Consider the following 16,193-nt stretch of genomic DNA (forward strand, 5'->3'; position numbering starts at 1 on the left):
GGAATTACTCCTGGCAGTGCTCCGGGGACCATATGGGATGCTGGGAATCGAACCCAGGTCAACCGCATGCAAGGCAAACGCCCTACCCGCTGTGCTATCACTACAGCCCCCTAGAGCATATTTTAAATACCTCTGATTTTGTTCTACTCAGGATTGTTTCTTTACTTGTAATCTTTGGTAATTCCAGATTATTAATTCCAAGTGTAGTAGATTTAGTAATCCCAAATTATTTTTTGGGGGGGGGTAGAGTTGGGCCCACGTGCAGCAGTGCTCAAGAGTTATTTGTGGCTCTGTGTTCACAAGTGACCCTTGAAAGTGCTCAGGAGATCATATGTGATGCCAGAATGTGAACCAGGGTCTTGGCTGCTGCAGTCACATGGAAGGCGAGATGCATTTTAAACTTTTGATCTCTAAAACTCAAAGAAAATTAATTTATATTGTTTCAAGTCACTAAGTTTATGGTCATTTGTTAGGGGAGCATAGAAAGTAGGTGGGTTAGAAGGATGTTCTTCTGCAACACTGACACAGTATCGTCAAATTTCTCACAAAGCACCCTGGACTTTTTACCTCTATGTCGACTTAAATAATAGATTTCAGAACTCAGAGGAAACTTCATCAAAGACTTGTGGTAAAGGAGCTTGTCTAAGGTTACATGGTTAATTAATTGTAAAGCCAGGGCAGGAACCAGGGAAGTTTCCAATTTCTCTTGTATGTATATGAACGACAGTGAGATGTCTAACAATAAGACATCTCCTAATACATTAGAGTATGCTTATGTTTACGTGACTTAGAAGGGGGCAGGACTTGTTATTACTCATTTTACTTTTTTTTTTTGCTTTTTAGGTTACATCCGGCAGTGCACAGGGGTTACTCCTGGCTCTGCACTCAGGAATTACCCATGGCACTGCTCAGGGGACCATATGGGATGCTGGGAATCGAAACCAGGTCGGCCGCATGCAAGGCAAACGCCCTACCCACTGTGCTATCGCTCCAGCCCCTTACTCATTTTACTTTATAGACAAAGATTTTGAGTTTTAAAAAATAATGCAACATTTAAAGGCTAATTAGAGTAACTACATGGTTAGGAAACAGAAGGGGGCAGGTTCAGTATTTTTGCCTGGGGAGTGAGGTAGGGTAGAGATTTTTAGACCCAAAAGAGATGCTTGAAAGGTTGAGCTGAGGGGCTGGAACAATAGCACAGCGGGTAGGGCGTTTCCCTTGCATGCGGCCGACCTGGGTTCGATTCCCAGCATCCCATATGGTCCCCTGAGCACCACCAGGAGTAATTCCTGAGTGCATGAGCCAGGAGTAACCTCTGTGCATCGCCGGGTGTGACCCAAAAAGAAAAAAAAAATTAAAAAAAAAAAAAGAAAGGTTGAGCTGTACATTAGCAAAATATGGAGTCCAGGACCACTCATGAGTGATGAGTCTGAGAAACTTAGCTCATGGCTAGCCCTGAGAAGAACAATGCCCTGGGGAGAACCAACTAAATCATTCTCTTCAAGGTTCCCAAGCATTGGATAGGGTGATATTGTTTGTTGGCGCCCTGAGGTGCCGACAAAAGAAAATTGAAAATCCTCTCTGGGGAAAAAAATCAACATGGGTCTTACATAATTTCCTCAAGTATTTAAAATACGATTTTTAAGCACAGAAAAGAAAGCTTGGTGACAAAGATAATGTGAGGACCAACACAAGCAATATTTGATAAATAACTAGAATAGAGAACCGTCAGACCTAATAGGATTCCAGATCTTAGAATTATCCGTGACCCAGATAGTATACCAGTGATGTCTAGCATGTTCAAAGAGATAAAAGCTAAGACTGATCGTTTTGTAAAGAATTAGATGCTACATTAAAAAAAAAGTAAGCCTAAGGCTGGGAGACATAGCTTAATGGGCTAATCACAGGCTTTGCAGACAGAAGGCAGGGGATTTATCCCAGCACTGCATGGCCCCCCAAACACTGCCGGGGTGACCCTTGAGTGCAAAGCTGGAAGTAATAGCTGGACACCACCGTGTGACTCAAAAACCAAAACCCAAAAAAGAAGTATCTAATAGATTTTCAGAAGAATAGTACAGAAATTCTAGAATTTAAAAGATTATTTTAAAATAACTTTGTTAGAGCCTGGCAAGCTACCCATGGCATATTCGGTATGCCAAAAACAGTAACAAGTTTCACAATGGAGACGCTACTGGTGCCCGCTCGAGCAAATGGAGGAGCAACATGATGACAGTGACAGTGATTTTACTATTCAGGGGATTAAACTCAGGGCTCATGAGCTAAGGCATATGCTCTACTGCTGAGCCACATCCCTAACCTCTAAAATTATTTTAAAATTTCACTTATTTATTTTTAGTTTAAGGGCCATACCCGCCTCTGTTCATAGTTTGCTGTTGGCTCTGTGCTCAGGGATTACTCCTGGCAAAGCTTGAGGGATCACATGTGGTACTGGGCATTGAACTGGGTTGGCTGCATAAATAGCAAATCTTTTCTGTACTATCTCTGTGGCCCCTAAAATTATTTTAAAAAACAACAACTAATAGCTCAGTAACGAGTTTAGTTAATAACATCATAAGAGAGTTAGTAATCTTTCACTTTGTGTTAGGGGGAGCTCTTCAAAACATAAAGCATTGGTGAAGACAAAAGGATGCACAATTCACACAGAGAAGAGAAACTGTTAAGATATAAGATATATTTAGTAGAAGTTATAGAAAGAGAGAAGAGGGGTACAACACGTATTTAAAGGGAAAGTAATGGATGAAAATTGTCTAGAATTCTCATGAAAGGCATCGATCCACATATTCAACAGGTCCAGAAAGTCCCAAGCATCATAACTAAAGCAAAAACCAAAAACACACAGTAAAAAGGCAGAAAAGTCAATTTCTTAGAGAGAATTTTAAAAGAACGGTAAAAGCAGAGTTGGGAAGCAGAAACCACCTTCTAAGAAATAGTACCTACAATGACATCTGAGATCTCACACTCGGAAATCAGAGCCCTGGAAGGACTCAAGTGGGCTAAGGAACATAAACTGCTTCTACAGTCGTGTTGCCTTCTCGATCTTCTTGCCTTTTTACCTCCAAGGACCCTCGTCATTACTTTGGGCCCACCAGGAATTGAAGTGTAATCTCCCTAATCTCAAAAAAATCACCAATTTAACCATACCTGCGCAGCCCCCTTCGCCTAATAAGGTAACCCATTCCTGGGGATTAGCACGGGGACCCGAGGCGAGCCTTGTTTGCCAAGCTCGCACCCTTTTCTCCAGAGGTCTTCCCTCCCTTCCTCCCCGTCCCCCAAGCCCTGGGGCAGAAAGGGAAGCAGCATTTCCAAACTTGCAGCAGAAGCAGAGGTCATTCTCCCCTATTCCCTCAGGGTGAGGTCTATATTACCTCGGTTTCAAAGATTCAAAAATTGACCAGGACAGAGGTGGGTCACTCTACGGGTCTGGCTCCAGACCGTAAGCTTGTAGACAGATCATCAGCTCTGTGACTGGCGAAACTCTCCACCAAATCCAAAACAGATGCAGTCTGGGCTCATCACTCATTGTATGATTTCTGGCTACTTTGTACCTTGAGAAACAAAGTCGGAAGAGGTGGGGTTTTGTTTATTTTTGTAACAAGGATATGTGGGCTTTAAGGGGGAGGAAAAGAACGGGGGTGTGGGGGGGGGACGCGGGTTTAAAACTGAAGAGGCACCTTTGGATCCAGCATTGCTGGCAGAAGCTCTTTCTGACTAACCACGTGATCTGGGCTTCTCGTTTATTAGGCCTCAGTTCCCTTGTCTGCAAAATGCCATTTGGCTCAAAGGACATCTTTCCCAGTGACCTTTCCATTCGGGCATTCTAGGGTTCCAAGAGAGAAGTCCCTTGCAGGATGCCTCCACCTTTGGGAAGTGATCTCTGACAAAGGCAGGCAAGGGAACGGGTGTGCGAAGGGTCTCCGTTCCCAAGACACTGCAAATCGGAAAAAAGCAAAACGTGCAGGGCACCGGGGCGGAGTAGGGGGAGGGGGGCGCCTCAGATCGCGCACCAGCATGCAAATAAACAGCCGCGTGCAAATATCTCCAGAGCGAGCCGGCGCCGAGCATCTCGGCGTCCGCGGTGCTGCGGGTCCGAGGATGCGGGGATCGAGACCCTGCTCTCGCGCGAAGGGCCCTCCGAGAATGCCGTTACACGCCGCCGGGGAATTGCGGACTCGGGTCTCCCGGGGCAGCCCCGGAGACCCGCCCGCGGCAGCGAGCCGGGCCCGTCCTGCGAACGTTGGCGTGCGCCCGCGGCCGCGCGAGGAGGGGCTCGGCCCACCCTCGGGGACGCCCCGCCCCCCCGGCGCCAGAGCCCGCCTCCGCCCGCCGGGACGCAGCTTTTCTTCTCCGGGCGCCGAGCGGCCGCGCTGCAGAGACTCCCGCCGCCCCCGACCGCCCCCGCCGCGTCCCTCGGGCCTCGGAAGTGACGCAGCGCGCCCCGCCCCCGCCGCCAGATCCGCTGCTGCTGCCGCGGCGGGCGGACCTGCAGGAGGCGGCGGCGGCGGCGGCCGAGGCCGAGGGAAGATGGCGGACGGTGTGGACCACATAGACATTTACGCGGACGTGGGCGAGGAGTTCAACCAGGTAGGTGAGGGCCCGGGCCCCGCGCGGCCGAGAGCGGGCGGCGGCGCGGCCCGGACGCCGGCCCGGGGCCCCTCGCGGGCCGCGAGCCGGCGGGGGCTGCAGACCGTGCGCCCCTCGGGCCGCCCGTGGGCCGCGCCGCGGCGCCCCCCTCGCCCCCTTCGTTCTACCGCGTCGTTTCGCGGCCCGCGGGGCCTGGGAGCGCGGCCGCGGCCCCCCGTGCAGCCGGCCGGCCGCCCCTCCCTCCCGCGCCGCCGCCCGCTCCCATTGTTGGCGGCGCCGCCGGCGCTTCCCGCCGAGCTAGGCCGGGCCCGGCATGTGCGCGGCCGGGCGGGCCGGGCCGGGCCGCGGGCGCGGGGTCGACGAGGAAGCCCGGCCGGGCGCGCGCCGCCGCCGCCGTCGCGCCCCGCGGCCCTGCCGCTCGGGCTCCGATTCCTCCCGCCGCTCCATTTTGTCTCCCGGCCGCGCACGGCGGCCTCGTGGAAGGCCGCGTTCCCGGCCCTTTGTATCCCGCGCGCCCACTTGCCCTGGCGCTCCTGCCCGCCCTGGCCGCGGCTTTCGGCATGGCGCCTTCCTCCTCTTTCTCCTCCTCCTCATTCTTCTCCACCTCCCGCTCCTCCCGCCTTCGGAAGGCGGCTTCGCGGTGGGCACGTTCGCAACAAGTCCTTTGGCTTTCGGACCCGTAGGCCGTGGTGCTGGGGGGGGAGGGGGAACCACCTCTGCCACCACTCCACCAAAAAAACAGAAACTACTCGCCCGAGTCGGCGCGCTCTCCCTGGCGCGGTGGTCCAGGGCTGGCCGTGCCCGGGAGACCCGGTGCTGGCGGTGATGGAAATGCCCGTGAAGAAAGATAGGTAGCCCGGGCTTGGAGCAGGGCCGGCCGCACGCGGTGTGGACGGAACCGAGAAGATGCTGTAGCCCTCCGAGCCATCAGAGGAGTCTTTCACTAAAGAACGCGCAGCCGCATTGCGGACGGTGGTAGTGGCCCGCGGAGGGGTGGCAGCCGGGACCCGGTGCGCCCGTAACGCCACGGTCGCCGCCCCACTCCACGGAGCCGCTGGGCGGGAGGGGGCGAGGATGCTGCCGGCATCCCTCCCCATATCTGGTCGGTTCCGAGCACAGGCGTGTGGGTTCCACGCTCGGTGCGCGCCACGCTTCTCCGGGACCGTAGTGCCCAAAGATCCTTTTAGCCCGTTGTGTGTTTCGTTGCACAAATGCAAAGCAACCTACCAATTTTTTTGGGGGAGGGGGTGATTGCCCCTACCAAACCCCCGTCCTTGTGAGAAGCTTGATGCATTGCCACTGGTTTTTATACACCTTTTTTTTTTTTAAAAGTGGTTTTTAAAAATGTTTTTTCCTCTAGGAAGGATCTTATTTGTGACGAACTTTTTTTTTTTAAACTGGGGAGAAATGAGAAAGCCTTATACACAAGTTCTTTGTACCCCTCGTTTAAGTATTAGAAATGAGGGACAAAAAATCTTTTAGCTTTTAATTGACTCCTCCTTCATTAAAGTCTTGGTTGTGTTTAAATGTAACCGGTGTGATCAGACATGAAGTTTTAACTTTGTTCCTTTTCCTCCCCCCCTTGTGTGCTAGTGTTGGGGCATTGGATACCTGAGTTGGGTCAGTGACAGTTGGGGAAATTGATCTTGAGTGCTACAGTACAGTCAGATTCTAATGCTTCTAAGGTCAGCAAAACAAAACCTCTAGGAAATTTCTTGTCTTTTAAAAAAAATTTTTATCAGATAGGTGCAACATTCCTTCCAAAAGAAAGGTCAGTCATTCCAGTGAAGGAATATTTAAAGAGTTCCAATACTGTCTTCATTTATTTTCTTTACAAGAAAGTACATTTACAATGCCTTTCTGCTCACAATAAAGGAAGATTTGGGATATAGTTTCAGAAATTGCGCTTGATTCACTATTTTCCGTAAAATATTTTTAGACCTTTGCCTGTTTAATTTGGGGCGGGCATTTTTTCATTCATAGAGCTAGCTGGATGAAGTGATACTTGCTTATCCCTGTGCAGTAGTAGTGCACACTGAGCAGGAGGTAAGAAGAGATTAAAATTCTGTGTTTTGGTGAGGTATTGCTTTGGGGTTCTTTAAAAAATAACTTTTTTTTATTGACTTGTGCCTGTAGCATTGTATCTTAGTTGTCTATTTACCGGTAACATTGGTAATTTTGAATAGAATTAAGGAGAGAATTAGACTTTGTTATGATTCCTCGCATCCTTGTTTCATGGAACCTGTTTGCTATGGTAATTCCTGAACAAAATGTGGCCACAGGAGGGTAATTGCTTGCTTTCAGAGGTCATCTTATTTAAAAACTGTCACTGTCATTGTCATTCCGTGCTCATTGATTTGCTTAAGCGGGCACCAGTAATGTCTCCATTGTGAGACTTGTTATTTAAAAGCAAAAAACTGCTATTGCTGAACTGTGTTTTTTAGTATTTTTTTCAGGATTAAAGAAAGCAAAACGTATTGCTGTTTGATTTAATTTACATTTAATTAGCTGGTGACCCTTATTTCGGGCTGCTATGTTTAAGTAAAATGTTTTTCTGTGTGTGTATAGTCAGTCTTGAATTATCTTGGCATCTAAACTGCTCTAAACAGCTAAAATAAATATTGCTTGCTTGCTTGCTTATTTATTTATTTATTTATTTATTTATTTATTTATTTATTTATTTATTTATTTATTTTTGGGTCACACCCGGCCTGGCTTTGCACTTAGGAATTGCTCCTGGTAGTGCTCAGGGGACCATATGGGATGCTGGAAGTCGAACCCAGGTCGGTCACATGCAAGGCAAATGCCTTACCCGCTGTACTATTGATCCAGCCCCTAAAATAAATCTTTATTCTCAGTTTTAATTGTATTTATATACTTTGAAATTCTGTGTAGTCTGTATATTCCAGATAAGTTTTTTATGTGTATAAGTATCACTATCACTGTCATCCCGATTTTCGTCGATTTGCTCTAGCGGGCACCAGTAATGTCTCCATTGTGAGACTTCTTGTTACTGTTTTTGGCATATCGAATACACCACTGATAGAATTGTGGACTTGATTTTGACCAAAAGTGAATAAATTTTTTTTTGTTGTTTAGTATGTTTTTGAATATCTGTTATTATGCCAACAAGGAGGAATACATGGTAGTGGGAGTGAAAGACATCTACATATTCTTTATGATATTGTGAGCTCATGGACTTACTGTAGATAGCACTCCTTTTTGTCAGTTTTTGTTGGTAGGGAAAAAGGAATTAAAAATCTATGAATTTTAGGAAAACTGCATCAAAACTATTTGGGGATTTAAAACTCTTAGTGAAGAAGTTACTGATGGTAGGTTATTGATAGCATTGCTGATAGTAATCAGGTGCAGCTTAAAAATAAAAATATAGATAAATGGTATAGTTTTTAGAAATTACAGATCGTGATAAATCAGTGTACTTAGCTATTATGTTTATAGCTATTAAACATAGTTTTGCCAGTTCACTAGCCAGTTTTAGAAAATTGTTAGATGATTATCATTAAAGCCTTATTTCCTATAAGGTTATTAATTGAAAAAACTTTTTAGAACAGGGATATATGGTCGAGAATAAAGTAGAAGTTGATTTTTAAAGGACTTGAGTAGCGATATTTAAGGGATCCTGAACTCTTCTCATTTAGGAAAAGTGGTTCATTCAGTTGCCTATGGATTATCCACTTTGTCCTTTATGTGTATTTTTACAGAGTTCATTACCATTAGTTGGGCTTTTTACAGGAACTGCAAACATTTTAATATTTCCTCAAATCATAATTAGATTGAATTTTATGTACCAGTATTTTGTAAATGTAAAATTTCCCCTTATATTTCTCCAAGTTGAAATGGCTTATATTTTTAAGGATTTTGAAGAGTGTTGTTTGCTGTGCTACTATTGGTAGTATAACAGCGCAGAAATGGTACTATTACAATTTAGGACCATCAGAGAAGTGTTAGATCCTTTTGGGAAAATAAAGAGTCTACTAGAGTTAACCTGATATCCCAATAATGGTATACATTATATTTGTATATTAGCAATTTATAGAAGATAAATGGAGGAGATGTCTTAAAATAATCCTGGAGGGGAGAAGGGTAGTTATAATCGGGATGGTGGTGGGGAGAATGAGATAAGCCTACTGTTTTTTTTGGTTTTGGTGTTTTGTTTTTTTTTTTTTTTGCTTTTTGGGTCACACCTGGCGATGCACAGAGTTACTCCTGGCTTTGCACTCAGGAATTACTCCTGGTGGTGCTCAGGGGACCATATGGGATACTGGGAATCGAACCCGGGTCGGCCCAGTGCAAGGCAAATGCCCTACCCTCTGTGCTATCACTCCAGCCCCGAGAACAGCTACTGTTACAGGAACCAGTAAATTTTTGTTACTTTACTGGCCATATTTTTTAGTATTCTCTCTGATTTGGCAACAGCTGTTGGTAGACCATGTTAGAACAGTGTTTCTCAACTGGAGCCATGTGGTGAAAATTATATAAATGGCCCGTGCATGAGGGGGTCAACTGTAGGATCAGGACAAAGAAGAGAATCATCTTGGGAGGGGGGCACAGTCTGAAAATGGTTGAGAAACACTGATCTGGAATATCAGCTTGTGTGAGTCTTGAGAAGATGTTTCTTACCTTTAGAACGACCATTGTGACTGAATGGTGGGGAATGGGGGAAAAATTAGGGGTACACTTTCTTTTTTTTAAACAGATTCTAAGAGCTGTTGCCCTCTGGAAGTGCAAGCTCTGTTTGGTGATTAGTGATACACTGAAAAGTATGTAATTCAGATTGGATAACATTTCAAATAGAGGGATAATATTGATATTTTCTTTCAAAATATACATTACTAACACTTCAAAGGGTAATAATTGGAAAGACTCATGGTTGAATTTAACATGTTGATTGGCAATTCCTCTTTACAAAGTAGAAGTCTTTTGTTCTTGTTCAGGAGACTTTTAGAGTTCTCTTAAAATGACCTGTTGTATATATTTTTGCCTAATTTCAGAATACATATGTTTTGTCCCCTTTTGAAGTGGGAACAAATTAGGATGTGTTCTGTTTTTTTTTTTTTTTTTTAACGTGGAGGGTAGGTGTGGTATTCTGAAGCTGAAAGGGAAGATTACAGGTACTAAAAAGAGCACGTGCTTTGAGTTGCCTTTTTTAGCAATGGCGGCAAGTGTGTTCAGATTCATCAATATTTTTTCACCAAGTTCAAATGCATACCGTTGGGGCTAGAAGTACAGGCTGTGGCTTTGGAACAGAGTGACGCTAACTAGTCCACATGGAGCTCAGACCCCAGGATATGGTTTCAATTAGCATCATACTTCAACCAATTGGAAGCAGTCCAACTACCAGACAATGTGGCTGATCCTAAATACTGGTAGAATCATATCAATATGGAAAATTGGTTGGTGTCAACATATGATTTCATGGACGGACAAAAATAGTAAGTGTTTGTGATTCACCAGGTTAGTGTAGCTGTAATTTTGCTTGTAAATTACTGTCTACTTAAGTAAAACATTTTTGTAGATTTACAACTAATGAAAAAGCAATTATGTGTTAATTTCTGTTGTGAAAACTTACTCTGTGAAAGTTTAAGTCGAAGTACTTTCAGTTCTAATAACACTTGCATTCTTTTTCACCCTTCCTCAGACCATATATTGTGCTTATAGTTTGCTGAGATGGATTAAAAACACAGCTCCCTTTGAATAATAGTAATAATTCTATTTCATGTTTAGAACAGGATTGCAAGAGTTTAAAGTACCCATTGCCCTTTGTGGGGTGGTTTTTTGTTTCTTAAGTATCTGGAACCACAGCTGCAACCACCCACCTTCAGCTACACTGAAACTTCATAACAAAACTCACCCTCCTCTTCTAATTCTCACTGTCACTGCAGTATGAGCATGTTACTTTGTTTAACAGAAATGCAATTCTGAAAGATTATTTTATTTTGGTTTTACTGTGCAAACGAAATAGGATTATGGCATTATTCAGTGACTTAGTTTCTACCAGTGCTAAAGATGGCCCTGTTTTCTGACTTAATGAGATCTTGGGTCGCTTATTAAATGTCTTAAAGACATCCTGCCTCATTAAAAAATTGCTATGGAAAGATTCTGTTTTGTAATTAAGTGAATTGAATAACAAACTCAGTTACAGTGGGTTTTTTTTTTCAGATTTCATGTTTCTTTGACTATGTACATAAATAATATTTGTTTAGTTTGTTTTTTTTCCATTTCTCTTTCAAAAAAATTTGTTCTGGCTTTTTTTTTTTTTTTTTTCTTTTTGGGTCACACCCGGCGATGCTCAGGGGTTACTCCTGGATCTGCACTCAGGAATTACCCCTGGTGGTGCTCAGGGGACCATATGGGATGCTGGGAATCAAACCCAGGTTGGGCCGCTGCAAGGCAAATGCCCTACCCGCTGTGCTTTCGCTCCAGCCCCTGTTCTGGCTTAATAATAAAGCAATAGGGCACCGGTGAGGTAGTACAACAGGTAGTGTGTTTGTTTTGCACCTAGCTGTCTGGGGTTCAGTCCCCAGCACCCTGGTCACATAGTGTGGAATATGCTCTGAGCACATCCAGGTGTGTTTCACCCCCCCACCACCTTAAAGAAAAAAACACAATAGTAATAAGGTAATAGCCATGCTCTCTATTTACAGTTTTATATACACTTTCTCTGTCATTATGTTTATGTAATAGTCTCTAAAGTTATTGGTTCTTCCTGTTTGTAACAATTCATCCTTAATAAATTGTAATCATGGGACAGCATTTCTCTGAACTCAAGTGTGTTATATGGTAATGGTAATTACATCTCGTTACCTTACTTCAGATATTGTGCCTCATAAGAAGAAAGTAGCTCACATCAACTTAGATACTTAGTGGTAGAGAGAGAGGAAGATACAAATAGACCTTTTCTTCTGATATCTGTCCATCAGGTCTGTGGCCCAGGAATGATTACTAAAGGAAGAAGCGTTGTGATCACCAGTATCCACTAGTCATTTTTACTATGCTTATTTACAAATTGACTCCCTTTTTCATTTTTATCCTCCTCCCATATCTGTTCCTCTTCCTTTGCTTATCATTTTAGGCATGCAAGTCTCATCCAGTAGTTAATGGGTTTTTTTCCTCCTAGTGTCACTATATGGCAAGGCTTTCCTTACTTGATCCTTGATATTCACTTTTCTCTTGCTAATTGTGTGCATAGTCAGGTAAGCATGAATTCTGTGTTTATCAGTGTCTTGCTAGATATTAATTTGGATAGTTTGCCTACAGTTTTTATTTTTCTCCCCTTCATGTTTCATGGCAGTTTGAATCATCTACATACTCGATTTCTTCATCTAAGTTCATTCTGCTTTTTTCTTTAAAAAACAAAAGGGTATAACTTTTACAAGGGTGAAAACAAACTCATTGCCTGCAAAAAAAAGAGCATGTGTCATTTTCTGCAGTTAAATGTTAAAGGCTTATAATATGAAATTCTGATTTTTATCAGTGTCTTAAAGCTCATTTGTTTGCATTTATATTTGCTGTGTTAACTAGTGTTTACGTCTAAAGAAAATTTTGTATCATACCTTTATTTTTTCTGTCATTTTCCCAGAGTATTACTTCCTATTTTACAACAATCGGTATGAAAATAGTGTGTATTATATAGAAATTTGCTCTGTAGGCACCATTTAAGACTATCTGAAATAAAGTGAGATTTGTGCTGGGATTTTTGGGACTTATATTTTCTACCAGATTTTTAAAAATGAAATAGTTAATCATTAAGCTACATGATCCATTCATTCAAAAATTCTGTGTAGTCAAATCTTTTTAGTAATAGCTTGGCTGCTGTATAATCTAGAGCATTATTTCTGTATCTCAGGAAGCTGAATATGGTGGGCATGATCAAATAGATTTGTATGATGATGTCATCTCTCCGTCTGCTAATAATGGAGATGCCCCAGAAGACCGGGACTACATGGATACTCTTCCACCAGCTGTTGGAGATGATGTGGGGAAGGGAGCAGCGCCCAATGTTGTCTATACGTATACTGGAAAGAGAATCGCATTGTATATTGGAAATCTAACATGGGTAAGTAAATAATGGATGAATTACTGTAATTGATCTTGAACTGTTCTAAATGTTTTGATTGATTTTTTTTTTGTTTTGTTTTCAGTTTTGGTTTTGTGTTTGGGCAACTCATGGCAGTACTGTGGGGACCATGTGGATTGCTGGGGATCAGACCCAGATCAGCTGCTTCCAGGCCACGCACCTGCCTGCTAACAGCACTCTCTCTCCAGACCCTTATCTCCATTTTTTTAAATTTGAAGTTCCTAGATAAAAATGCTTGTTTATGTTACCTTTGAGGAGGGAAGTGTACCTTTAAAATGTGTAAATTACTTCCTAATTTTGTTTTTTATTTTATTTTTTTGTTTTTTGGGTCACACCCGGCGATGCACAGGGGTTACTCCTGGCTCTTCACTCAGGAATCACCCCTGGCGGTGCTCAGGGGACCATATGGGACGCTGGGATTAGAACCCGAGTCGGCCGAGTGCAAGGCAAATGCCCTACCCACTGTGCTATATCGCTCCAGCCCCAACTTCCTAATTTTGAATGCTAGTTAAAATAATTGATTTGGTCTTCAAATTATTCTTTTCACCTTACTACTGCTTCTGTATTTAAGCTATGCCAATTTCACGAAGAAAAATAATCATGTAAAATTTTAGAACAGAGAATACAATTCCTGAAATTTTTTTTTTTAGTTCATATTACAGACTTGTTCTATTTCTGCTCTTATTTTGAAGTTTGACAAGTGAAATCACTTAGATCATGTTTTGATTTGTACTCAGAATTGTTTTTGTGTTTTATTAATGAGTATTTGATGTATATCTGGTATCAGATTTTAAATACTCACTTTTATGGTCTTACACACATATATAAAATATACATAAGCACGCACTAGGGAGTCTAGAAGTTGTCTCAGAATCAAAACTTAACCATCTTTCATTTTTCATTTGGTGGGGAGGAGACTCCCAAGCAGTGCTGGAGTGCCCCATAATACTCAGCCAGGCTTGAAGCCCAAGTGCTGTGGCCAAGGATGTGTGGCTGCTCAGATTCTGATCCATACTTGGTGATGGCTTGGGAGTCTTCCAGGACTAAAGACCCAGCAATGCTTGAGACACCAAGTGGTACCAGGATGTTAAGGATGGACGGACACCCTCTGTACTATCTCCCTGGCCCCCTATCACTTTTTAGTAGCATTTTGTTTTCAGTGGTTTGTTTTAGGTTCTTTTGGGGGTGGGGGGGGGCTGCACCCAGTTGTGCTCAGGGTTTACTTAATCCTGGTTCTGCTCAGGGATCTTTCCTGGTAGGCTCAGGACCGTATGCCCGGGATTGAATCTGGGTTAGCCATATACAGCTTCTGGGGCGTCTCCATTATTTGCAGATGGAGAGATGACATAATGCAAATCTCTTTCCTCCTGCCTTTATATTCCGCTTCTGAGATATACAAATAATACTCTAGATTATACAGCAGTCAAGCAACTTGATTTTTTGAAACTTTATTGCTCTGCCACCACTTAATCTGAGTTATCTTTGTAATATTGAAGGTGGTGGTAGTGGTGTAGTTCTAGACTGCTTTCAGAAAAGTTTGATATAGCAGGTTTATGACCTTGGAAAAGCCTTTTGTTGTTGTTGTGGCCATACCTGGCGATGCTCAGGGGTGACTTCTGCCTTTGCACTCAGGATTCATCCTGGCGTGCTCAGGGGACCATATGGGGTACTGGGGATTGAACCCGGGTCATTTGTGTTCAAGGCAAGTGTCTTGCTCACTGTACTATCTCTCCAGCCCCTTGGATAAGCTCTTTAACTTCTGTATTGCATCATATGTAAACTGGGAATAATACTTAAAGGGATTATTTCAAGAGTTAGAATATCTGCTATATAGTAGAATATGGGTGATCAATATCTTTTTTCCTTCCATCTTGTTTGCAAACATACAGTAGACTCTCCCTGCCCCTCCATTTCCTTTAAGAAAAGAAACTAACAAGTGAGAATGGAAAAATTTAAATCATAGTTTAAAACTGGAAGAAACCAGAAACTTTTATATGAGTTTTTTAAAAACCTTAAGGAATATGTACCTTCTAATTTCTGAAACTGTATCAAGGAGTAAAGCTTGGTGCTCAGATGTTTTTGTGCTGTTTAAAAATTAGAGATTGCCTATGTGCAAATATACCTATTTGCAAAGAGCGTTCATTTTCTCTTTATCTCAAATTTACCCTTAAAATTTAAATTCGGGGGTGTTGCAGTGATTGTACAGCAAAAGGGTACTTGCCTTGCACACACTCACTTGGGGACCCAGATGGTCTTCTGAGCACTACCCCCAAAAAACCTGAAATAGTTAAAGTCTTACAACTTTCTTTTTTTTTTTTTTGCTTTTTGTGTCACACCCAGCGATGCACTCCTGGCAGTGCTCGGGGGACCATATAGGATGCCAGGGATCGAACCCGGGTCGGCCGCGTGCAAGGCAAACGCCCTACCCGCTGTGCTATCGCTCCGGCCCAAAGTCTTACAACTTTCTGATTAATGATGGGGTTGAATGTCTTTTCAGTGGACAACGGATGAAGACTTAACTGAAGCAGTTCATTCTTTGGGAGTAAATGATATTTTGGAGATAAAATTTTTTGAAAATCGAGCAAATGGCCAATCAAAGGGGTAAGAATTTCCTTTCTTCCTGAGGTTTATGACATTTCTGGGTTTTTCATCTAATGTTGCACTAACATTCCATCTAATGTTTCACTGATTGTTGAAATGACAGTTTGAATAAGTGTCAGTATTCCTATAATTAAAGAATGTGGGAAGGTGAACACTTACAAGGTTGTATGAGTATTAGGGATATTTGCTTTACTTTTTGGCTTTGAGGATCCATCTGAATCAGTAGCCTTATGCATACAATTTGTTCAGCCAAGAAGCTGTTTTTTTTATTATTTGAAATCTTAAGATGACATATATAAGGAAGGTACACTTATTGTAGAAACAGTTATAAAATACAGGTTTCCAATAATAAGAAAATTAAGCTATAATCTCATTGCTAATAGGTGATTACGTACAAAGTGTTAATACATTTTATTGGCTATTTTATTGGCTACACTATACTATTTTTCCAAGTTTATATTTTCACAAAAAACACGGTTATGATTCATATATCTGATAGGAATAAAACATTTACATCTATCAAATTGATCTAAATATTGAGTATGTGATTATTTTCATCATTTTGTATGCTATAATTATTTGGCCAATTTGTAATTTGTATTTCTTTTTGTTATGTTTCAACAGTCATGTATCATAAACAAAGAATTGGGATTGTGGGCTATGACTCAGAGGGCTAGAATGCATCCTTTATGTGTGGCAACCATAGGTTTAATCCCTGGCACTATATGGCCCCCCATTACTGTCTGGGTGATTTCTGAGCACCATGCCAGGAAATCTTCACTGCGTGTAGCCCCCCCAAAATAAAAACAGGTGCAGATTTTGTATTTTTTTGTTTTTTAAGATAAATTGCCAAATCAGAATGACAAAGAGATTTGATCACCTGCAACTTAAT

General features: G+C 42.7%; 1 protein-coding gene across 5 annotated transcripts in view; it reads left to right on the forward strand.

Annotated features, from left to right (window-relative positions):
- Positions 1 to 4,355: 4,355 nt before the first annotated feature.
- Positions 4,356 to 16,193, forward strand: part of CPSF6 (cleavage and polyadenylation specific factor 6) — a 33,399-nt gene continuing 21,561 nt past the window's right edge. For 2 of the 5 annotated variants that reach the window (XR_008626941.1, XM_055118092.1), the window contains exons 1-3: positions 4,358 to 4,602; positions 12,470 to 12,679; positions 15,198 to 15,301. Coding sequence is in view for 4 of the 5 variants with exons in the window: in XM_055118092.1 (XP_054974067.1) it covers positions 4,543 to 4,602; positions 12,470 to 12,679; positions 15,198 to 15,301 (374 nt within the window). In the remaining variant the exon portion in view is untranslated. Of the gene's footprint in view, positions 4,603 to 12,469; positions 12,680 to 15,197; positions 15,302 to 16,193 lie in introns of all 5 variants that reach the window. The other 3 variants (XM_055118095.1, XM_055118091.1, XM_055118094.1) reach the window with 3 other exon arrangements.

This window comes from Sorex araneus, chromosome 10 (genome assembly GCF_027595985.1).
Source record: "Sorex araneus isolate mSorAra2 chromosome 10, mSorAra2.pri, whole genome shotgun sequence".
In the NCBI taxonomy this organism is placed as follows: domain Eukaryota; kingdom Metazoa; phylum Chordata; class Mammalia; order Eulipotyphla; family Soricidae; genus Sorex; species Sorex araneus.